The following is a 25,933-nucleotide window of genomic DNA, read 5'->3' as shown; positions in this document are numbered from 1 at the left end:
GGGAGAACAGAATTCCTTAGCGGACAAGCTCAGCAGAATTCTCCAGCCTCACGAGTGGACACTCAATCCTTTAACTCTACAGTCCATCTTCGCTCAATGGGGCACTCCTCAGATAGACCTCTTTGCAGCTCCTCACAATCAACAGCTGCCCCTCTTCTGCTCCAGACTCTACTCTCCTCACCGTCTGGCAGCGGATGCATTTCTCCTCGATTGGTCCAATCTGTTCCTGTACGCTTTCCATCCTCTGCCTCTCATGTTAAGAACCTTGTTCAAGCTCAAGAGGGAACGAGCCACCATGATTCTGATTGCTCCACGGTGGCCCAGGCAACATTGGTTCTCCCTTCTACTTCAACTCAGTTCCAGGGAGCCTTTTCTTCTTCCACTGTTTCCTTCTCTGCTTACGCAACATCAGGAGACCCTTCTGCATCCCAACCTTCCGTCTCTGCACCTGACAGCTTGGTTTCTCTCGGGCTGACTTCTCATGATACTCTTTTGTCTCAGCCCGTTCGTTCCATTCTGGATGCCTCCAGGAAACCGGCCACTCTGCAATGTTACCATCAGAAGTGGACACGGTTTTCTTCCTGGTGTCTTCTTCATCATCATGATCCCACTTCCCTTGCAGTGGAGACCTTGTTAGATTATCTTCTTTCTTTGTCTGACTCTGGCCTCAAGTCTACTTCCATCAGAGTCCACCTCAGTGCTATTGCTGCTTTTCATGAGCCAGTCCATGGAAAAATTCTCTCGGCTCATCCCTTGGTGTCCAGATTCATGCGGGGTCTTTTCAATATGAAACCACCTCTCAAAGCCCCTCCTGTGATCTGGGATCTCAATGTGGTTCTTTCCGCCTTAATGAAGCCTCCATTTGAACCTTTGGCTACCGCTCCTTTCAAGTTTCTTACTTGGAAGGTACTTTTTCTTATTGCTCTTACCTCTGCCAGGAGGGTCAGTGAGCTACATGCACTAGTTGCTGATCCACCGTTTACAGTCTTTCATCATGACAAGGTGTTTCTGCGTACACATCCAAAGTTTCTCCCTAAGGTTGTTTCTGAATTCCATCTCAACCAATCTATTGTTCTGCCTGTCTTCTTCCCGAAACCTCACTCTCATTCTGGAAGAACAGGCTCTGCATACTTTGGACTGTAAGCGGGCTTTGGCTTACTATTTAGACCGTACTAAGCCCCACAGATCATCTCCCCAACTCTTTCTGTCCTTTGATCCGAATAAATTGGGACGTCCTGTTTCTAAACATACACTGTCAAATTGGCTCGCAGCGTGCATTTCTTTCTGTTATGCTCAGTCCGGACTGACACTGGAAGGTTCTGTCACGGCCCATAGAGTTCGAGCTATGGCAGCATCTGTAGCTTTCCTCCGTTCAACTCCTATTGAGGAAATCTGCAAGGCTACATCTCATTATTGTCTGGATGCTTTCTCCAGACGGGATGGACACTTCGGCCAATCTGTTTTGCAAAATTTGTTTTCCTAATGGCCAACCTTCCCACCATCCCTCTTTTTGTTAGCTTGGAGGTCACCCATCAGTCAAGAATATGCTGCCTGCTTGTCCTGGGATAAAGCACAGTTACTTACCGTAACAGGTGTTATCCAGGGACAGCAGGCAGATATTCTTGCGTCCCACCCACCTCCCCGGGTTGGCTTCTTAGCTGGCTTATCCTAACTGGGGACCGCGCGCCTCCATCGGGCGGGAAGGCACTCGTGCGTGCGCGGTGCGGCCTGCTAGAACTTTCCAAGTTCTTAGAGTGCAATCACTCTAAAATTGTCCGTACCGGGGCTCCGTCGGTGCCGTCACCCATCAGTCAAGAATATCTGCCTGCTGTCCCTGGATAACACCTGTTACGGTAAGTAACTGTGCTTTACGATACCTGCGTGGGCCTTATCCAGTTATGCCTCTGGCAAAAATCCTTATGGAATAGGGTTCTCAATTACATACAAGATAAAGAGCTTATTAAGTTAATTTGAAGCAATCTACTGTAATTAAGTATGGAAATGAAGTACCATTTAAGTTATAATGAGCAATTTCTTAGTGGAAGTTAAATTCTTATTTGGGGCACCTGGAGCAAATATTGAAAGGCTTTTTTTTTTTGGCATATAATGATGAAGGCTGTGTTCTGCTTTTGTGTTGTTCCGAGGTGAACATCTGCCTGTAGAAATGGAAAGAAGCACCAGGGTGTTGTTTGCATTCCCACACGCTTATTTCATATTCAGTGCCTGTGTTAAAACGGAGAGCCAAGCTCTATAGAAAATCAATCAGGTGTTCTGCATCTGCTAGCCAGGGGTGACGGCATATTTTTGAATACCCAGCTCCAGCCAGAAACTATCCACAAATGCGTGTGAAGGATGTGGTGTGTACAAGAGAAAATGAATCTAACTTAAGCCCAGGAGAACATTATAGCTTGTGCTGAAGGAATTGTTTTATCGTTCCATTTTGCAAGTGGTCTGGGAAATAAAAGAAAACATTTCTTACGATGATTCCGATATCTCGGCAAGTGACCCGTGTGGTATCTAAAGCGCATGGGCTGCGGCCTCTTTGGACTGTTGTTCTTTGGAGGTCATTTTAGAGGGTTAGGTGGCAACTCAGTTGCAAGTGTAAAGGGGGGACATAGTGATTTTAGAAATTTGCTGCTATACATCGAGTTTTATGGACCCCTACGCGTTTACAAAAGATAGATAGCACTAGATCCAATAGATGCTGGCATTGTAGATTAGAAGTTGGGACGTTAGATCATTTAATTTATTTTTGTCCCTGTATAAATGCTTTTTGGAAACTAATTTGGCCCCAAATTAATAAATTATTAGAAAACCATGTAGGACTCTCATATGACACTATATTATTTGGTACAGCAATGAGAACTCAGAGTCCGATTTCTGCAAATAATAACAAATTATTATTAATATTGACAGGGGTCGCCATGCAACAAATTACTCAAAATTGGAAAGATTATACTAAATTAAATTATACATTTTGGTGGAATTCAGTTTGTCACATATATAAGATGGAAAAGATGTTAGCGATACAACAAGGGAATCTTCATAACTTTAAAAAAATATGGGAACCATTGACTAATTATTCTAATGATCAGATATCATAGCACATGAGTAGAAGATATGTGGGGGTGGGGTGGGAAATGTGTATCATATGGAATTAGGAATATTAATAAAAAAGGGGGTATTTATTTTATATTACAAGATTATTTGTTTGTAAATACAAGTGATATGTGAAAATCGTTTGTATTATGTTTAATTCACTTGTTGTAAGAATTCAAAATGAATAAATAAAAAATTTTTAAAAAAAATAAATTTGCTGCTAACACATGGATATCCACAGCATGGACAGATTTCATGGGGGCACGCAATGGTATGGTGTGGACGGACTTTTAAAATATATGCATACGTTCCATTTTGCAAAAGAAGCACAAGCATATTTCACAGACACTCTGGTGCTGGCATTTATGTCTCCTCTGAAGCATGAAAAAGTGTGAGCTGTTTGTTTTGACCCTAGATTTTGAGGAGTAAGGGGCAATTGTACTTGTGAAAGGTCACTTTGGGCAGCCCAAAAACCTAGAGACTTGAAGAAGGCACAGATACCGGCGTAGTAAGGGCCACCCTGGGTGCCATCTTGGTGAGGATGCAGGCACACGTCCTCCTCTCTGCTCCCCCCTTGCTCCTCCCCCGCCCCCACACTGCTGCGCATGCCCACCGCTTCCCTTCCCCCGTACATCTGTAACGTTCCTGGTGTGAGCAGCAACCCCCAAGCTGCTGTCAAGCCTAAGTCGGCTCTTCCTCTGACATCACTTCCTGAACCCTCGCCTAGAAAGTGATATTGAAGGAAGAACCTACACTGGCGCGACAGTAATTTGGGTTGCTGCTTGCGCCACGAATGTTACAGAGGTATGGTGGAAGGGGAGAGGCATGTGCACGCGGAAGGAGGGTACGGGGAAGGAGAGGGTGAAGGTGGGGGGGGGGGGGCAGAGAAGAGGGGGGGAGGGGCGTCTTTCACCCTCGCTACGCCACTGGCCAGATGGTCTTCTACAGTCCCATATATGGAAAGACAGGACGGGCTGGAATTAGCTTTTACAGTGACTCTGGCACTGTGGTCAATGTGGCTGATGCTGGATGGACTTCTACAGTCTGTGGCCTGTATATGACAAGAAGGATCAGAAATAAGAGAATGACACGGGGACAAATTTTTCCCCGTCCCTGCGTGTACTCATTTTCCCATCCCGTCCCGGCGTCTTCTTTTTCTGTCCCTGCCCCATTCCTGCAAGCTCCATCCACATCTGCACAGGCCTCAAACATCTGCACAGGCCTTTAAAATCATAAGTGTTTGAGGCTTGTGTAGTTAAGGCAAAGCTCACAGGAATGGAACAGGAACAAAACTCACAGAGACAGGACGGGGCAATTGAGTTCCTGCGGGGATGGGGAAAAATTTGTCCTCGTGTCATTCTCTAACCAGAAGCAAGTATGCATATTTTATACCACATTCATATCATCCGAGTGCAGGTCTTGTTTATCGTGGGGGTGGGGAGGGCAGATGAGTGTGAGACTGCTGGGCAGACTGGATGGACCACACAAGTCTTTTTATGCCGTTATTTACTACCCTGTTTCCCCGATGATAAGGCAGGGCCATCAAATAAGACAGCCCCCCCTTTTTAGAAAAAAATGTAAAATAAGGCACCCCCCCCCGCAAATAAGCCACCCACCGATACCTGCGCTTACCCGAATCGGGTGGTACGGTGGGTGACTCCGTGTGGTCCCTCCGTCTACCGTATTTGCCTCCATGGCTGCGTGCCGCGCCTCGTCATGAAGTGAAGAGGAGGAAGTGACAGGACTGCAGCGCGCGCACGTGACTCCGCGCAAGGAAACACAGGCAGCTTCCCTCATCCCTCCCTAACGGAGACTGCAGGAGTTTGTTCACGGCCAGAACATCCAAAAGTGAGACACGCAGACAGGTTTCTTTTGCTGTGAGCAATACCACTTACTGTATATAAAGCCTGTTTAAAATGCATACGGTATATAAACAATGGTTTCACATTGTCAAGTCCCCTCTGATGCTGCACTACAGAATAATCTCTTTACTGTGTTTCCCTGATGGAGAACATTGGGGACATTAAATGGTACAATATATGGTATGATGGATAAAGCTGGCCATACACGGTACGATTTTTCGGCCGACCGATTCTTCAGCCGTCAAATAAGACAGCCCCCCCTTTTTAGAAAAAAATGTAAATAAGGCATCCCCCCGAAAATAAGCCCTAGAGCATATTTTGGCCTTCCAAAAAAAATAAGACAGTGTCTTACCATCGGGGAAACAGGGTATGTTACTATGATTTAAGCAGGAAGGAGCCTCTCCTGCTTACTTAAATTGCTTTGAACAGTGAGCTGATCATTTTTAGTGTAAATGAGACTTCATGGGCCACATAAATCCTCCGACCCTTGCAGTTTAGAACAACCTAGTGTGTGGACTGTTTATTGAGTGCGAGGAGCATGAGGAGTGAGTGCATTTTGTGTCAGCTAGCCTTCTAGCTCTGGTCCTGACCTTCGGTCAGTTCACGAAAATATATTTGTGCAACCCATCTATTGTTTAAAAGCCAAACCAAAGGTTTAGAGAAGTTCTGGTAGCTCCAATATGATTGAAACATTTAAGTACATCACGGGCCGTATCGAGTCGGAAGAAGATATCTTCTACCTCATGGGACCCTCGACCACCAGGGGGCATCCGCTAAAAATCAGGGGAGGGAAGTTCCATAGCGACTCCAGAAAATACTTCTTCACTGAAAGAGTGGTGGATCATTGGAACAAACTCCCACTGCAGGTGATTGAGGCCAACAGCGTGTTGGACTTTAAGAGAAGATGGAATATTCACAGGGGATCCCTAGAGGAGTGAAACCAGAGGGCGGGCATTTGGAATGGGCAGATTTGGTGGGCTATAGCCCTTTTCTGCCGTCTTTTTCTATGTTTCTATGTTTCCAATGGCTTACGTGACCTTTTAAATGCTTCCTTAGAGTCAGGAATGATCCTGAAAGACTGGCGTCAGGCAGATGTGGTTCTTCGCAAAAGTGGAAGCAAGGAGGAGGCTGAAAACTACAGGTTGATTCGTTTGACATTTTTGGTGGGTAAACTAATGGAGTTGCTGCCCATACAGAGAAATGGATCTGGGACAATGTGATTTTGCTAGAGAACAACCAGGGCGTTGCATTGTGGAGAAGGCTAGATGTAGCATACTTGGATTTCAGCAAGGCCTTTGACACCATTCTGCATAAGCAACTGTTAAATAAACTGACCACCATCTGTACGGGCCCTAACGTGACTAAATGGGTTACAAAATGGTTCAGTTGGAGGAGACTAAGGGTATAGCTAATGGAATGCGTTACTGGTGGTATGCCAGAGAAATCAGCCCTTAGTCTAATTCTTTCAAAATTTTGGTAAGCATCATTGATTTTGCAAATGATGCTAAAGTTTACAACACAGGAGACACCTTGGAGGGTATGGAAACATGAAAGAGGGCTCTTGTGCAGCTTGAGGAATGGGCTAAAGCAGAGCTTCCCAAACTGTGGATCGAAACCTCAAATAGGGTCACAAAAACATCTTGACCTGGGCGGACTCTCCTTAGGTATATCATTATTCTGCACCTCTGGAGAGGCCACACAATCTTATTTGGCCACAGTCATGAGGTCAGAGCCACAGAAAGATTAATAAGCACTGAAGTAGTTAGGCATTATTCTTAAAAAATGGGGGTGATTATATCCAATGGGGCCAATATTCAAAGTGCCAGGGTTAGCCAGACTGACTCTTGAAATCGGTGCTGTCCAGTGACCGGCAGAGAGCAGGAGAGTTGGAAAGGATGTGAGCGATTGGTCCTCAGCAGTCGCTTCATTTTGGATCGGCAAGCCCAATCGGTGTTCCATCTTCTGTTTAGTGAATCGCTGCCTTCTTACATTTGCAAGCCATTTCCCTTCATTTGCATGCGTGGATCAGATCAGGAGGAATAATAATAATAATAACAGTTTATATACCGCAATACCGTTAAGTTCTATGCGGTTTACAATAGATTAAGCAAGGTACAAATTGATTGAATTTAAGAGGGGGGAAGAGGAGAGTTAATAGGACCGGAAATGCGTTGTTGAGGAGAAAGAGATTAATAGGACAGAGGAATCACTATGGAGGAGAAAGAAGATGAGTGGGTCAGTTGTCTAGATACTTTAGGAACAGTTGAGTTTTTAGACGTTTTCTGAATTCCTCATAAGTAGTGGGCGAAAGCAGTTGATCTAGGTCTTTACCCCACAATGCTGCTTGATGTGAAAGAAGGTGTTCATGGTGTTTTTTCAGTTTAGGAGGGTTAGTGAATTAGGTTGGGGGGTCACAAAGTGGTCACAAACTGGTCGGGACACGATCAGTAAGGTTAGTGAATCTAGGCCATACTGATTCTCAGCTCTAATGCTGAGGGTATATCAATGACAAATATGCTGGAACAGCGACAACTCTGATACTACAGAACAAGGAACAAAATACAAATGAAAGAACAGAAAAGAAAAAACTTACCAACTTTGTAGTGTATGCAGCCTTCCAAATCTCCCACTGAAATCCAACCCTGACGCTTCTCCACCTCTGGGTCATTGCGTAAAATCTTGTTTCTTAGCCAGGACAAATAATAAACTCGTAATTTATTCTTCTTGCCTGACATTTGAGGTAGAGAAAAAGCCCACAAAACTTAGAGAATTTATGCACTAATGCATTTATCCTATAGACACAAGAGGAAAAATCCTTCAGCATAGCAGGCTTCTAGTCTCCTCTCTATTCAAACTGATAAGAGCACTCGCAAATAGAAGCTGAAAGTGAATTAATGCATTGTATCTGATAGATTAATATTTATGCACTGTGGTCATTGTTTGTTTTAATGACTAGCTGTGTTGTTTTAATTAATCGTGGTTATTCAGTGCCTCTATTCAGAGAGCATATGGTACTGAACATCTGCAGAGTGGATTGAACTATTTCTATTCAGAGAGTGGTGATATTCAGTTCGTTACCCAGATAATGTGCTACTCTGGCCACATTCCACTCAAGCACTATCTGTATAGCACTGGTGAAAATCCACAGATAGGATTGGCTAGTGCAAACACCTGGTTAATGGCTTGTTGTTATTCAGGGGTATAGTCAAGGAGGACTAGGCCTCCCCAATTTAGGTTCAGGCTTCTAGCTAGTGGGGGGACCTCCAAGTTCCCCTAGTTATAGTCTACACTTTCCCTAGGTGACTGCCAGCATGCTGGGCCTCCATCCCCCTGTGCATGCTCGGTTTTTACAAAAATAGAAAGCAGCAAGGGTCAAGCGTTCGGAACTGGGCAGATCTGGCCATTGATCTTCAGGGAGTCGAAAACAATTAACTCTATAGCCCACAGAATAAGCAGTTCTCACTTATGTGCTTCAAGGCAAGATATAAGGGTATTGTGTACTTGTGAAATTGTGACTGAATTCTCAGACATAAACCTTCAGATTTTATGACTAATGAGTAGAGTCGCTAGATTTTCTAATCAGAAAATCCAGACCCCCTAGACCAGAGGTCTCAAAGTCCCTCCTTGAGGGCCGCAATCCAGTCGGGTTTCCCGGATTTCCCCAATGAATATGCATGAGATCCAAGTTTCCAAGTTTATTAAATATTTTATTAATCGCTTATTAACATTCTAAGCGATGTACAAAGTATAAAATATTAAATTACAATAGTTGAAGGGAAACAGACAATGTAAATATGACTGACAAGACAAATTAATGATACAGAAGGAAGGGAGTAGGTAAAGAAATACAATTTTAAAAAATAGTAAAGGAAACATATAAGGGCAAAACAACATTAGGAAGGGGGAAGAAATAAAAAACAGAAAGTTTAAAGCATAGAGCTTAGTAGAAAACCCTAATCTAGTCCTACATTCTAGTTATATTAGCTATCAAATGCAACTTTAAAAAGAAAGCATTTTAGTTTGCTCTTAAATCTCTCCAAACCTGCTACTTCTCGTATATAAATTGGAAGTAGATTCCATGTTTGAGGAGCTGTAACAGAAAAAATAGATTTAAGAGAAGGAACTGTCAAAAGATGCTGGTCAATAGATCTAAGTGATCTAGGGGAGTATAGGGAATCAATACTCTATAAATAAAAGAAGGTGATTTGTATAGAAGAGATTTAAAAGTTAGTAGACTTAGTTTGTACGTTATTCGGTGAGATCTACGTGCATGCACTGCTTTCAATGCATATTCATTGGGGAAATCCTGAAAACCCGACTGGATTGCGGCCCTCAAGGAGGGACTTTGAGATCCCTGCCCTAGACCTACCCCCAGGCCCGCCCATCCCTGCCATGTAAATACCCTAATCCTACCCTAGCCCCACCCCCCATTGCCTGCTCTTGTCATGCAGGGAGGAAGTCCGCGCATGTGCAGATGTCTCGCGCACAGAATAGATGACATGTATGTTGCATATGCAAGAGTCTGTCAATTTAATGAACGTCTGTGTGCATAAGGACATAACCGCCCAGACAAGCATTATTCTTTGATGTGATTGGTCCTTGAAATCTAACGGCAGGTCACTTTATTTTTATTATTTAAGCAGTCGTTATCCTAACTTGAGCGACAAAGCAATCGAGGCTTTGTTACTGCTTGAATCTTCTTATCTTTACGAACTTAGGGTTCCTTTCACTAAGCCACGTTAGGGCTTTAACGCACAGAATAGCGTGAGCTAAATTGCTGCCCGTGCTAGACCTTAACAGCAGCATTGAGCTGGCGTTAGTTCTGGCCGCATAGTGCGGGTTTAACGTGCGCTAAAAACGCTAACGCGGCTTAGTAAAAGGAGCCCTTAGATTTTCAGCTCTGACAGAAATTAAATTAAAAAATGAGAGAATAATTGCAGATGATGGATGATGAAATGCGTGTTTGCTTGTCAACTATTGAGCCACATTTTGAGTTAATTTGCATTTAAAAACAAGCACATCCATCCCATTGATTAGCAATTCTATTCTATCTATTTTAGTTTCACCGTTGTTACAATTACCCATACATAGCCTAAAGAACGTTAAATAAACAACTGTTAATTTTAATTTTTATTGGTTTTGCAATTTTATAATTTCAATTATAATGTACTGCAAAAATCATTTGCCCTGTTTAGTGTGCCAGAGCTAAAAAAAAAAAAGTTTGAGAGATGCTGACCTAAACATATCCCTAAGACACTTCTTTTAATCTAGCTGTGCTGTGAAAATACTTATATACTTCTAGCTGCTACCTGAGGTGCAATTTTCACTCCAGGAGACCTAGCTGGCTAACTCAGTAATTAGCCAGCTAAATCCTTTGCAAAATTAATCCTGAGTAGCAAATGTGGGTAGAACAGCCTTCCAGAACCACAAGGAGCATTTCTCTATTTTTTTTTTTACTCCTCCACAGAGCCACAGCCATGATTTAGCACATAAAACAAATAAAAAGTTAAGCACAGGAATGCTGAAAGGTGCACAAGCCATGAGTCAGATTAAAATGGTGCCAGGAAAAATCTGTGCCAAGCCTGTAAAGAACGCTCTGGGCTGAGTGCCTTTTATAGAATAGCGCTTAGCGTGGATTCTGGCGCCAAATTTTGGGAGTGAAAATTGAAACCTGGTGGAAATTCTGATGCACAAGTTGGGTGCACAACCCCAGTATTCAGTAACTCTCTGACTAAATATTTGGAATGCCGCTGACCCGCCCATGTCCTCATGGCCACGCCCCCTTTGGGATTTCACACAAGACACTTTGGACACAGCATTATAGAATAGCAGATGAGTGCATAGATCCAAATTAGTGCCAACGGATGCCAATAATTGATTGTTAATGGCTTGTTGACTAATTAATTTGCACGCGCGTCTGCCCTGTATGCCCAAATTTGGGTAACATCTCTTGCACTTTCAAGTGCTATATACACTCTGCTTGGTCTGGAGATAGTGGGCTAATGTTTCAAGTGCTCCCAGCTCTTTGTCACCTCGACAGTACTACTTTTTATGAAATTAACAAATGGAAATATTCAGACTAAGTTTGATGAAGCCATTGAAGATTTCCCATGTCTTCTCTATTCCTAAAAACATGCAGCAGAAAATATTACTGCACCAGCAAGAAATGTAGACTATTCCTTTGACTGCCTTCAGGAAAGAGTTAACTAGGGGATCCTTTTACTAAACTTCAGCAAAAAGTGGCCTTAGATCACCCTTTACGGGGGTCTTTTCTGCACGCTAAGTTTTTTCCCATTTCCAGAAAATGGACGATTTTCCAAATTAATGGCCGTACACTACTTTCACCATTAGCGCATGGTTATTAAAAAAAAAAAATTTGCAAGTGAGTCTTTAGCGCCTCCTATTGGTAATGACCCCTGTGCTAACCCCATCCTAATCAATCAGCATGCAGCAATATCCCATGCGCTAACTGATTAGCACTGTCACCTCACTTTCTACCCCCCCCCAGACACGCCCCCTTGCAGAGAAATAAAAAATATGGGACATATACTAAATTTATAAAAATATGGGGGCCATTGACAAAATATTGTAGTGAATAATCATCAGTTTTTCTCTTCTTCTTTTCTTTTTCTTCTTTATGGCACATCAGGAGGGGTGGGTAATGGAAATAATATTACATAATATGTTATAATATGTTATATAATGTGTATATGGTGATTGGAAAGCAGTTGAAGGATGGGTGGTAGGAGAGGGGGGTAAAAATATTATTAGAATTTTATGTAGTAGATATAAAAGTGATATTGTGTAATAATTTGTTGTAATTTAATATTTTGTGCACTTGATGTAAAATATGGAAATGAAATGAATAAAGAATATAAAAAAAAAAAGAAATAAAAAATATTGTATTTAGCACGTGCAAAAGTGTCCACTTACTGCCGGATTCTCGATAGGGCGCTGATATTGGCAGCCACCCATAAAGCAGCCGCAGATTGTGTCAATCACACGATGGGTGCCGTATAGAGAATCGCGCCTCCATGAAAGACAGGCGTCGGAAACGTAGGCCAGGTTTTTCCCATGCCTACATTTCTGGCACCTGTCTTTGCCATGAATCACTCTTCCATAAGCGGTTACCGGTGTTAGCCGTGCCCGTGGTGGCGTTAGGCGCGATTCTGGTGCCTTTTATTTAGGCACTGGTAGACACGGTAGTTTCCAATTAACTTAGGCGCCAGTGCCTAAGTTTAGCACTGTTAATAGAATTTCCCCTAAACTGTAGAACACCAGAGCGCATCCCGTGATAAGCATTTTTTTACTCATGGTAAGCGTGCACCAGCACTTACCGCAGTGTAATAAAAGGACCCCTAGATTAGTTGACAACCTCTTCCTCGGACAAACAGATTACGTGTGCAAACATGCTCTATTTTATTTAGGGCTCCTTTTACGAAGGTGCGCTAGCGTTTTTAGCCCACACACCGGATTAGCGCAAAAACTACCGCTTGCTCAAGAGGTGGTAGCGGCTAGTGCGTGCGGCATTTTAGCGCGCGCTATTCCAAGCGTTAAGGCCCTAACGCACCTTCGAACAAGGAGCCCTTAAACTTGCCCTCTAAAGCCCAATTCTTAAGCCTTACTGATTGTTTCACATATACCCCCTCTTCTACGAAACTGCGCTAGCAGTTTTAAGCGCAGAGAGCCGCACTGAAAGGCCCACGCTGCTCCCGACGCTCTCTGCGCTAAAAACTGCTAGTGCAGTTTTGTAGAAGAGGGGAATAATGGGGTTAGATGCTATTTTTTCAGAAATGGATTTGACTGTACCTGATATGGTAATCAGCACATTTAAGCCTTCTAGGACATCCATTTGGTAAAACCTTCGCCTAGATATAAGGGAATACACCCGGCCTTGACCACTTCTGTCCAGCAACCACAATCCATTTTCTGTGCCAACCAGCAAATTTACACCTGAAAATAAAAGCAAATTCTTTATGCAATACTCTAAACCTGTAGAAAAATCTTAACTTAAAAAAAATTTTTTTTTAAACATTCTTTATTCATTTTAAATCATACAACAAGTGCACAAAAATACAACATAAGAACAATCATGCATCACTTGTATATCTTTCATTAATATCATGAATACATAAATAAATAAATAACTTTTTAACACAAGAGTACTTGTTTCTTCTGTTATGCAAAAGATAAATTTTTTTCTTTTTTAATTTCTTTAGATGCAGAAAAAGCTTTTGATAGAGTGGAATGGAATTTTATATATCAAGCTTTACATTGGTTTGGTATAGGATCCGGTTTTATTAAAATGATTCAGACATTGTATAGCTCTCCTGGAGCAAGATTATATATTAACAATAATTTATCAACTAAATTCAACTTGCATAGGGGAGTTAGACAAGGATGCCCTTTGTCTCCATTACTTTTTGATGTTGTCCTAGAACCTTTATTAATTGCAATAAAAAAAACTAGGGAAATAAAGGGAATCTCATTTACCAGTTTTGAATTTAAATTATCTGCATATGCAGATGATATATTATTATATTTAAGAGAACCGGAAATTACTATTCCATGTATGCTTAATTTAATAGAAAAATACGGTACATTTTCTGGATATAAAATTAATTGGAATAAATCTGAAATCCTCCCAATTAATGTTCATTGTACCAAAGGATTATTTGATCCATATTCATTTATTTGGAAAGAGGATGGAATAAAATACTTAGGAATTATGATCAAAAATACAATTGAAGACACAGTCAAAGAGAATGAAAAACTTTTATTGAAAAAAATAACAGAAATGTGTGAGCAATGGAATCCATTACATCTTTCTTGGTGGGGAAGAATTCAAACAATTAAAATGATGATATTGCCTGTGGTTTGTTACCAAATGAGTATGATTCCAATATTTTTTCAGGGGTCATTTTATAAAAAACTTAACAATATTCTTACAAAATTTGTTTGGGGTGGGAAAAGACCAAGAATCGCTTTAGTATCATTACAAAGACCAATTATGGAAGGGGGGGTAAATTTTCCAAATTTTTATAGGTATCATCAAGCCTATATTTTAAGACAGGGTATGTATTGGATCCTCCCAGATCTCTTAGAAAATGTACCAGATTGGCTGTATTTAGAATGGCGGCTCCTGTTCCCTTTAAATCCAGAACACTTAATTTCTATATCAATGCCTATAAGATACAAAGAACACAGAATCTTATTAGATACTTGGAAAACATTAAGATACATAAATAATCTGACACCAGAACCAATTGCTAAATCCCTAAATCAATCAATATGGGTAAACTCCAGGATCAGAATTGGCGGATTTAAAATCGTCTGGAAACAATGGATAACTGCAGGAATAAGAACATTAAATGATGTCATATCAGAAGGTTCCTTGCTTAGTTTTTCACAATTGCAAAATAAATTTAGACTAAATAAAACACAATTTTTTAAATGGATGCAATTGAAGCAAGCCATTCAGGTAGGGTTCCCTGAATGGAAAATTCTCAATACTCAATATAGTTTGCAAGTTTTATGTTTCCAGACGGATTTCTTGGGTCACCAAGCCGCAAAATGGTATAAATTAATAAATGGATTTCTAAATAAAAAAAAGAAAACTGGACTTAGGGATATTTGGAGCATTGAGATTGGACAGACAATTTCTGCATCTCAATGGCCAAAATTCTGGTCCTGGAGATTAAGATTAACAAAGTCAGCATCTATGAGTCAAACATGGTTATTTTTATTACATAGAGTGTTATGGACCCCGACGCGCTTGCAAAAGATAGATAATACTAGATCTAATAGATGTTGGCATTGTAAAATAGAAGTAGGGACATTGGATCATTTAATTTTTTTTTGTCCCTGTATAAAAGCTTTTTGGAATTTAATTTGGCCCCAAATAAATATATTACTAGAAAATCACGTAGGACTCTCATATGATACCATATTATTCGGTACTGCAATGAGAACACAGAGTCCAATATCAGCAAATAATAATAAATTACTTTTAATATTGACAGGAGTTGCCATGCAGCAAATCACACAAAATTGGAAAGATTTTACCAAACTAAATTATACATTCTGGTGGAACTCGGTATGTCACATTTACAAAATGGAGAAAATTTTGGCTTTACAACAAGGAAATATTAAAACTTTTAAGAAAATATGGGATCCATTGACTAATTATTCTAGAGATCAGATATCTTAACACATTGATAATAGTAATATAGGGTTAGGGTGGGAAATATAGATATTAATATGAAAGAAAAATGGAAAAACAATTAATAGGGGAAAGGGATGAATATCTATGATATGAATTTGTACATACATATATATTTTATTATACATTTTATAATATGTGATTTATGTATTGAAAGAATGAAAATTCTATAAATAAAAAGTTAAAAAAAAAAAAGAGTACTTGTTTCTTCTGTTATGCAAAAGATAAATTATATGACATAACAACATAGAACAGATACACACAACTCAGATCAGTGCTTCTCAGCTCTCTCCTGGAGGTACACTTAGTTATGTTTTCAGGATTATCACAATAAATATAGATGAGACGGATTTGCATATGTTGGAGACTGGACTGGCTAGGTATGCTTCTATTACAGGATTGAAAACCCTGGCCCTAGATTAATTCCTTTCTACTCTCTCTGCCTTCAGACGATTCAGCATTTTCAGGGCACTTCTATGTGGTGGATGTTTGAAGGTATGAATAAAGATGTGGATAAAAGTGAGCCAGTTGATGTAGTGTATCTATATTTCCAGAAAGCTTTTGACATGAGAGGCTCCTGAGAAAATTTAAGTCAAGGGATAGCAGGCAATGTCCAATTGTGGATTAAGAATTGGTTATCAGACAGAAAACAAAGGGTAGGGTTAAATGGCCATTTTTCTCAATGGATGAGGGTAAATAGTGGTGTGCCACAAGGATAATAATAATAATAATAACAGCTTATATACCACAATACCGTGAAGTTCTATGAGGTTTACAGAAGATTAAGCAAAGGTAACAAATTGAATTGACAGGGGAGGAAGAAAGAGAATTAATAGGACAGGAAATTCATTGTTGAGAAGAGAGAGATCAAAAGGACAAGTTAATCGCTATAGAGGATCTCTACTATTTATAAATGATCTGGAAATTGGAACTATGAGTGAGGTGATTCAATTTGCAGATGACACTAAACTGTTCAAAGCTGTTAAAACACATGCGGACTGTGAAGAATTACACAGGCAGACCTTAGGAAATTGGAAGACTGGGCATCCAAATGGCAGATGAAATTTAATGTGAACAAATGCAAAGTGATGCACATTGGGAAGAATTATCCAAATCCATAGTTATCGGATGCTAGGATTCAGTTTGGGGATTAACGCCCAAAAAAAGGATCTGGGTGTCAACGTAGACAATACGCTGAAACCTTCCGCCCAATATGTGGCGATGGCCAAAAAAGCAAACAAAATGCTAGGAATTATTACAAAAGGAATGGTAAACAAGACTAAGAATGTTATAATGCCTCTGTATCACTCAGTGGTGTGACCTCACCTTGAGTATTGTGTTCAGTTCTGGACTCCTTGTCTCAAAAAAGATATGTCGGCACTAGAAAAGGTTCAAAGAAGAGCAACCAAAATGATAAAGGGGATGGAACTCCTCTCGTATGAGGAAAGACTAAAAAGGTTAGGGCTCTTCACCTTGGAAAAGAGAGTCTTTCCTCATGCGATACCAACTATTGGAACTTAACACTTCATATTAGGACCCCTAGTGATGCCTAAGCACAATTCTATAAAGTGCAACTAATTTTTACAGAATTGCGCTTAGCGCCGCACTAGTTGGCACCAATTTTTTAGGCGCACTTTATAGAATTAGGTCCATAATATCTGAAGGCTTCCATGGCCGACATCACGATTGTTACAGTTGTCCAGGTTTTGCTGCGTCGGAATAAGTGAAACTGACATTTCAGCCATCATTTCAGCATGATGGCTGAAACTTTGGTTTCCCTTCTTTAGACGCGACAAGACTCAGACAACTGCAACAATCAGGTCAACACATGTTGAATGCTCTTGTTAACATATAGACATGACATATGGCATCCACCTCTCTCTGAGCATTTATCCAGCCATCTCTTTCTCCTGAAAGCTCACCCCACAGTGCGGCGCACAGGATCTCTGAATTGAATTTCTTCTTATATTTTCGAATTTCTGGGCTGTCACTCTGGGGACGAATGTTAGTTGGGTTGACATTGACCACGGAACCCTTTCTGACATTTTCTCGTCTTGCAGGCTCCTGTTTTGAACCACAGGCTGGAATACAAGAGGGGGGAGGAGTTATGGGAAAATAATTTTTATTGGTAAAGTTCAGGAAACAGAACACAAACAGAAGCAGGATATACAAATATAGAAACATGATGGCAGATATAGACCAAATGGCCCTTCCAGTCCGCCCATCCGCAGTAACCATTATCTCTTTCTCTCTCTAAGAGTTCCCATGTGACTATCCCAGGCTTTCTTGAAATAAGACACAGTCTCTGTCTCCACCACCTCTACTGGGAGACTGTTCTACGCATCTACCACCCTTTCTGTAAAAAAGTATTTCCTTAGATTACTCCTGAGCCTATCACCTCTTAACTTCATCTTATGCCCTCTCATTCCAGAGGTTCCTTTTAAATTAAAGAGACTCTACTCATGTGCATTTGCATTACTTAGGTATTTAAACATCTTTATCATATCTCCCCTCTTCCTCCTTTCCTCCAAAGTATACATAGTGAGATCTTTAAGTATGTCCCCATACGACTTATGATGAAGACCACGCACCATTTTAGTAGCCTTCCTCTGGACCGACTCCGTCCTTTTTATATGTTTTTGAAGGTGCAGCCTTCAGAATTGTATACAATATTCTAAATGAAGTCTCACCAGAATCTTATATAGGGGCATCAATACCTCCTTTTTCCTACTGGTCATACCTCTCCCTATGCAACCTAGCATCCTTCTAGCTTTAGCCGTCACCTTTTCAATCATATAATCATACCCAAGTCCCACTCTTTTGTCATGCACTTAAGTTCTTCACCCCCTAAACAGTACCGTTCCCTCGGGTTTTTACAGCCCAAATGCATGACCTTGCATTTCTTAGCATTAAATTTTAGCTGCCAAATTTCAGACCATTCTTCAAGCTTCGCCAGGTCTTTCTTCATGTTATTCATGCCATCCTGGGTGCCTACTCTAGTGCAGATTTTGGTATCATCCGTAAAGAGGTAAATCGTACCCGACATCCCTGCAGCAATATTGTTTATAAAAAAGTTAAAAAGAACAGGCCCAAGAACAGAACTTTGAGGCACACCACTGGTAACATCCCTTTCCTCAGAGCAATCTCCATTGATCACTACCCTCTGTCGCCTTCCACTCAACCAGTTCTTGACCCAGCCCATCACTTTTGGACCCTTCCTAAGGGCACTCAATTTATTGTCCCCAACACCCCAAAAAAACCCCAACTCTGTCCCACCCCCCAAAATGTGTAACCAGTGTGGAGATGAGCGGAAACTAACTACAACAGGCTAGTTATAAGTTCATCAAGTAGCTATGTATGCATGAGGGAAGAGAACCCCCCCAAAAGGTCTCCAAGTCAACCTGAAGGTCCTCCACTTAATAGTATTGACAGCCCGTATTTGTGTCTGTTCTAGTTTTAATAGAGTCAACATCTGCAAGTGCCATTGTTGCAAAGGGTTTTTAAAAAAATAATTTAAAAAGTCAGTTGCGAGTCACTAGCTAATTTGTAGAAAACACAAAGTTAAAAAGAAATCTGCCCCCGTTTCTACTTCTGGCTTGATCTTTCACTCACGGGAGCTGATGGGACTGGTCGGTGGTGAGACCTGAAGAAGCCTTGGATCGATAAATGACATAAATGAGGAAGCAGGTGATGAGCTGTGAGTAGACTGTAAAGCTTTTATATTTGATACCTGCAATGAAAGGTAATATCTGCTGTCACTTGGACGTTGGAGCTGCTACAAAAATTTATAAGTACACTGGTCGATATTCAGTGGTGGTGATTAGCATTTTTATAAATGCTGATGGTCATCGGCTAAATTAAGCCACGATATTCAGTGCTAGACCATGCCCAGGCACTGGCAAAGAATATTCAAGGCTAATTCACAGGGGCCTGGCAACCAGAACTCATACCGGTTCCATCTGATATTTAGCTGTATAAGACTCCACCCTCCCACTCATCCCCTGAAGGTACAGGACGGTAGACCCAGGCTCCCAATTCCACTGGACATTCCCCAGGCCACCTTGAAGAATCCCTGGTGGTCAAGTGGTAAATAGGAGAAGTGATACCCACTCACTCCTACCCATGTCTAAGGCCACTGCAAAATGGCTGCGACAACACTTATCAGCAGCTTCGAAGTACTCCATGTACCAAGAGGATGTTGCTATGGGCTGCAGCAACCATTTTGTTGCAGCTGCAGATGGCGGTATCACCACTGAACCACCAGGGATTCTTCAGGATTTGCTCGGGCAGTGGGGGGACCTGATGGGGGGGCTCCAGGCCTGATCCTAGCTTCCTGTAACTTGGGGGGGGGGGGGGGGGGAGGGCATTCAGCCAGAGCCACTACCTGTTAGGACAGTCTTTTTTTTTCTTTTCTATCTTTATGCAGGTTCTTAGCTGCTTAGAGAGCTGAATATCACTATTAACTGGCTAGGTGCTCAGCCCAAACCCAAACCCTGTCCCTGGTGGCCATTAAGAGTTAATATTCAGCTTCACTGGCTGGTTAAGGGCTGCTAAATATTGCTCTAGAGAAAATCGTTTTGAACTTGGGACCCATGGTAATTTTAAATTTTCCGAAAAGAATAATAATAACATTTCAATCAACAACCACCATTTATACATGTATAAATTCCCTTCTCTTTCTCATGAGGAAGATAAGATTTCTTACATGACGTTGTATAGTCATTTAATATAGGTTCCTGATGAGAAAGGAAGGGGAGTCAAAAATAGTATACATTTATAATAGGTGCAGAATATTGAAAGCATGCTCGACCCTCTAATATTTGGGGGGCAATTCATACGTTATTGTATTTATTTATTTGCAAAACTTATATCCTGCTCTATCGTCACAATTCCAAGTGGATAACAACTCTCAGATACTTTAATATACTATCTTTAATATAATTTCAAATTATTTTCATACTGGGGGGTCACTTATCAAACAAAAAAAAAAAGAGCAAACGAGATGTCAGGACAGTCTGTAGTTTGGGTCACTTTTCAAAAGCATTCTCCACAGAAAAATTAGAGCTTACCCATGGAGAAGACCAGCTGAAAATTGTTCCTCCCCCTCCCACATTTGTGATCTACTATCTCCCCCCTTTCTCTCAAGTTCTTTCTCCTGCTAGACCAGGTGAGACAATAGTTCAGGGTACTGATGATATCCCAGTCCAGCTTCTATCCTTTTATGAGTCTGAAGTTAGACCAGACTGAGATTTTGATGCCCTTCATCACTGGTGCCCCGAGTCAGTGCCTCACCTTGTCCATAGGTTGTGCTGGCCCTCAATGGACTTTTACAGAATACCATCTGGTGGAAAAGTACATACCATGATTTGATGTGGGCGTGAGCACAGGCAGAATTTGGGTGGTGCATAGGCAAAGTGCAGAGGTACACATATAAATTATAGAAATCTAATATTTACTGTAGATGCAGGCATGTACAGTGACAGGAGCGACCTTCCTTTGCTCCTGCCCCCACAGAGCTGCTAGCTTATTGGCTGCCGTGAGTTCTCACAGTCCCACGAGAACTCATGGCAGCCAATCAGCATCTCTGTGCAGACAGGAGCAAAGGAAGGTCGCCACTGGACCACCAGAGATACTAAAGGTACGTGGAGGAGGCAGGAGGGAGGTAAAAATTCTTAGAATCTGCTGGGACAGGAGGTGGGAGGGATCTCTCTTGTCCCAGCCACCGCTTGATCACCTGGTCTCAAGGCAGGCCTGAGAGAGGTCTGCAACAGGTTTGGGGGGGGGGGGGGGTGTCAGCGCTGACCCGAATATAAACCCCCATTTTTGGACCATTTTTTTGGCCCAAACATCTTGGTTACTATTCAAGTATATACGGTACTAAAGTGAAATGGAAGACCAAGACAGCAGAATAAAAAGTGGAAAATGAGGACATTTCTAGATAGATCAAAGAGCTAGTCCGACAGGGGCTTTTTCTTCAGTAGATCAAGAGGTTCTACTGGAAGCAAATATGAATTAACAAAGAAAACAAAAACTTAGCACCCTTGCCATGTGAGAAGGAGGGGTTAAAAAGAAACACGTTGTTGGAATTCTACCTGTCCGGGCGTGGACTGGCTGTGGGCTGCGTAGTTGCCTGGTCCAGATTTGTGCTGCTTTGCAGAGCTGTCTTGGGGGTGGCTTTGCTGTAAGAGATCTGGGAGGATGTAGTTATGGCTGTGTAGACTCCGTAGTCCCTGGGGGCCATTGCAATTCTGTTTCCCTGCGGGCTGCTAATTCAAAGTAAAACAAGAGAAGCATAAGTCAGCAGATTTGTCTCTCACAGATGCAGTGCTTAACCCTGTCAGTTTAGGGAAACGGACACACCAGTGAAGTACAGCTCCCCTTCCCGATTCGTGGTTTCCCCAATCGCGAATTAGGTTATTTGTGATTTTTTTTTTGCCCCTTGAATTTTTAATTCAGAAACGCTGCCCCAGACATCCCCCAGACCTTACCTGGTGGTCCAGCAGCGACGCAGGGCAGAAGCAATCTTCCTACGCTCCTGCCCCGTGTAGAGCCATCATCAAAATGGCTGCTGTGAGTTCCAGTTGTAGTCTCGAAACTCACAGCAGCTTATTTTTCAGCGCTAACCTGGCATTTTCAGCGGCGACAACTGGTTAAATGCCATTGAAAACACCTGATTAGCTGCTGAGACATGAGTTAACCAGTCAGTTGCCATTCCATGCCGGTTAACTCGCATTGCATAGTAGCTGGACTAACATCCCTTTCTTTCTTCGCTGACAGCACTGGGAATACAGTTTGATTTCTGCTAGCAGATGATCTCAGTTGACATTTGCATTTTTTGTTTCCTTCCATATGTGCCCCTACGTTATTTCAACCACTGACCATGATGGATTGCTACTTAGACGCTACTCGATCTAGAAATACTATGCACCACTTACAAATGTAACTTTGCACCGAGTTCCATTAGGTTTATTTCTACAGTGAGCGGATTACCTTCTGTTCACTTGTGGTGCCTTGGGGCTTCAGTTCTATTCCATCGGGAACTCTTGTCCTTGACATGTCTTCCAATCCATTGCATAACAGCCGCCTGGTAACGAACCCCAAATAAGGGAGAGAGGAGGCCTAGTCAAAATTTATTCTCCACTAGAAAAATGACAACAGGCTTACGGCAGAAGAAGCAGTGCTTTTCATTTTGAAGGACATCATTCACTAAGGGCGTCTTTTGCTATAGCTTAGTGCATGTTATCTGCAGCAGGGCCCGTAGGAATAAAATGGATCCTGTGAAAATAACTTTTGCTAATCTTTGGTGCAAGACCCCTTAGGCTTTCTCCTATTCTGTGTCTGGAGGGGGGGGGGGGGGGGTGGAAAATACCTAGCAAATCAGATCCAAAGTCCTCACATTAGAAGTTTCAGCATATCTAATGGCTGTGTTGCTTTGCCCTTGAAATACTTGGTGCACATTACATATCTTAATAATATCTTATTCTTGCAATGCCTTGGGTAAATCTAATCAATGAGGCGGTTAACAAATCAGAATAACTTAATGGTCCTTGCACTAAGCTGCGGTGAAAAGCGGCCTCATTGGTCCCATGCACAAGTTTTTCCCGTGTGCTATAGCCATTTTACCCCTGGCCATAAAAATGGTCTCTTGCAATTTTTTTTTTTTTTTTTTTGTATTAATGGCCATGTGCTAATGTTGCCATTAGCTTGCATCCATTAAAAAAAAAAATAAAATTACTATATGTGTACTTAGGTCCTGATTCTATAAAATACGCTTAAAGTTATGGGACACAAGTCAAAGTGGTTTATAATTACATAACACCAGTAAGAAAATAACTCCAAAGTTAAAAAATAGAAAAGAGGACAACCATGCAAGACATTCCTACGCAGACCCACGCAGTAAATTCTAATCACAGCATCCTTCCTCCCCACTTTTATTTCTCTTTAATCAATCCGACCAGGCCAGAGAATTTAAACCTCTGATCCTTCCTCAAAAGCAGCTATGGAAAAAAAACCCAAGGGCTCCTTTTATCAAGGCGCGCTACGGGGGTTAGCACGTCGGACATTTCATCACGGGCTAACTCCCGCGGCAGCCTAAAATCCTAACGCCTCGTCAATGGAGGAGTTAGGTACTAGCGCGGCGGGCAGTTTAACGCGCGTTAAACCGCTACCGCGCCTTTGTAAAAGGACCCCCAAGTTTTAAGGGCTGTCCAAAGTTTCCCATAGGAATTTTCTGAATGTAAATAGAGAGGTAGGGTATTCCAAAGGGATGGGTCAGGAAAAGAGAAAGCTCTGATTCTGATAGACTCACAGATAGCCCCGTGCAGGGCCTGGAAGGACAACTTTATGGTCATTCAGGGAATGAAGATACCATCTGGGAACATTTGGGACAGTGAGTGAGACTAGGTAGGTAGGAGTATTGTCATAAAGGGCCTTGAGAGTTAGCTTCAATATTTTAAATTTGATCCTATATTTCAAGGCTTCTCAACTCAGTCCTTGGGGTACACCAAGTCCCACCAGGTTTTCAGGCTATCCACAATGAATATGCATGAGATAGATTAGCATGGGGATCTGTTTCATGCATATTCATTGTGGATATCCAGAAAACCTGAGGACTGGGTTGAGAAGGCCTGCTACAATCATTTGGCAGCAAGTGTAGCTACTTAAGCCAAGGGGTTATATGGTCCCTACGTGTTGCATAGCATAAAACATTTGCAGTCATTTAAGATTGGCTTAAAATAAGCAGTTGTATAGATATTCCATGTATAGGGTTACCATATTTTAAAAAAGAAACCCCCGGACATATGACCCCCACCCGATTCTGTCCTCGCGCCCAGAAAGCCTCCTCTCTTTGTGACAAACTCCAGCCACATCTAGAGGGCCTGGAGTATGCGCGGATACGTGTGATACCATTCCGCACACGCTCAGAGGCTCTCCAGATGCAGCCGGAGCTTGTAGGGGCTTTCCAAGACCCAGACGAACGCTGGGTTATGGAAAGTCCGTCTAAGAGCCCGGACGGTCCTCTAAAAAAAAAAAGAGGACATGTCCAGGTTTCCCCGGATGTCTGATAACCTTATCCATGTATATATCTTGATATCAGGTGGAAAAGAAGCAAACCTTCTGTTGCCCCGCTCATCATCATCACTACTGCCAAACTCATCGCTGGAGGAGGAGCATTCAGATGCTTTGAAATACAAGCTGGTGCTGTCTTTGCCTTTGGTGAAGAGGGCTGGTTTCTGAGAAAAGAAAGAGGACTTCAATTTCCTTTTTTTTTTTTTTTTATAATTCTTTATTGATTTTTTAAACAAGAACATGTTATATAAATAAAAGAACAGTATATTATTGCATTCAGTCATAATATCTATATAGATAACAGAACTATCATTCAATAATTACATTATTTTGCATATAGTAATAACATAAGAACCAAGTAAATAATATAAAATGAAACCAAGTTACCTAAAATATCATTATCAATATTTCCTCCCAACCCCCCACCCTCCCTGGATGTGTAAAGATAAATAAACCAAGAAAAAAGTAAGACAAAATACAGTATTACATTTGTACAAATGTAGTCAATGGGCACCAAATTTTGTTCAATATTCCACTAAGTCCCCTACACTCTGCATTAATTCGTTCATATTTGTATATAGTACACACATTCACCCACCAGAAATTATAATTTATTCTATCATGATTCTTCCAATTACCTGTAATCAACTGAATGGCTATGCCTGTAAGAATTAAAAATAGACGACTTTTATACTTATCTAAAGTGGGTTTAACATATAAAATTGTTCCACAAATTATAGCCTCATATGTTAATGGAATATTTGAATCTAAAACTAGATTAATTTGTCCCCCATATGGATTTCCAAAATATTAATATAAATGGACAAAAATACAACAGATGATCCAGAGTCCCTATGTCAATATGATGATTTCTGCTTCCAGCACAATTGGAACTGATCTCCACTAGGCAGCAGCATTATGAGCCTTCACCTGAACTGACCCAGTGTGTTACCCAAGTTTTTACTTCAACCTCTCTTGCAGATTAAACCATTTTTATCTAAGTTCATTAGATTACCAATGTGTATAGTAAAAAAAATCACCTATTAATTTTGGTGTGCTCAGTGCTCCACTGAATCAGAAGCCAAGAACAGGCCTCGACGAGGAGGGAAGAACACACAACGAAGGAGTCGTGAGGATAAGATGTCAAGTAATCAGCCAAGGGGGTATGGTTCAAAAAGTCACTTTATTTGTAGATAGGCCACAATGTTATATTTTGTTTTAACGTGGCCCCTTAGACTCTTGATAAAGGAACAGACGCCGAAACACTGCTAGTGTCGAGTCTTTGAGCCATTGTGGCCTATCTACAAATAAAGTGTCTTTCTGAACTGTACACCCTTGGCTGATTACTTGACATCTTATCCTCGCAACTCCTTTGTTGCGTGCGCTCAGTGCTCCAACATATAGGCTCACGTGTAGAAAAAGCCAGTATGAAGAGGAACCATCATAGCACTACCAGCGTTCCTATAACAGTACTAACTTATTTGCAACGGTGCGATCCCACAGTTTATAAACGGTGCAAGACTAGAAATTACGTAGAACTTATTTTTCTTGTTGGCAACCTTATATCCTGCTGGCAGTGACGCTCTTCTCACTCGTTGATGAATTATCCAACTTCTGCCGCAAAGCCCACAGCGTGATTCTCAACGTGCAATAGTGTGAGTCGTGTCCAAAGTTCAGTGCA

General features: G+C 41.5%; 1 protein-coding gene across 4 annotated transcripts in view; it reads right to left on the bottom strand.

Annotated features, from left to right (window-relative positions):
- Nucleotides 1–25,933, bottom strand: part of NRK (Nik related kinase) — a 277,334-nt gene that overhangs the window by 60,339 nt on the left and 191,062 nt on the right. For all 4 annotated transcript variants that reach the window (XM_033946124.1, XM_033946125.1, XM_033946126.1 and 1 more), the window contains 7 exons: nucleotides 24,298–24,416; nucleotides 22,174–22,267; nucleotides 21,276–21,449; nucleotides 18,796–18,913; nucleotides 17,106–17,264; nucleotides 12,771–12,914; nucleotides 7,555–7,689 (listed from right to left, as the gene is read on the bottom strand). In XM_033946124.1, coding sequence (XP_033802015.1) covers nucleotides 7,555–7,689; nucleotides 12,771–12,914; nucleotides 17,106–17,264; nucleotides 18,796–18,913; nucleotides 21,276–21,449; nucleotides 22,174–22,267; nucleotides 24,298–24,416 — 943 coding nt within the window. The remainder of the gene's footprint in view (nucleotides 1–7,554; nucleotides 7,690–12,770; nucleotides 12,915–17,105; nucleotides 17,265–18,795; nucleotides 18,914–21,275; nucleotides 21,450–22,173; nucleotides 22,268–24,297; nucleotides 24,417–25,933) is intronic.

The sequence above is a fragment of the Geotrypetes seraphini genome, chromosome 5 (genome assembly GCF_902459505.1).
Source record: "Geotrypetes seraphini chromosome 5, aGeoSer1.1, whole genome shotgun sequence".
In the NCBI taxonomy this organism is placed as follows: domain Eukaryota; kingdom Metazoa; phylum Chordata; class Amphibia; order Gymnophiona; family Dermophiidae; genus Geotrypetes; species Geotrypetes seraphini.
The sequence above is the reverse complement of the archived record's forward strand: the minus strand, read 5'-3'. Positions and strand labels throughout refer to the sequence as shown.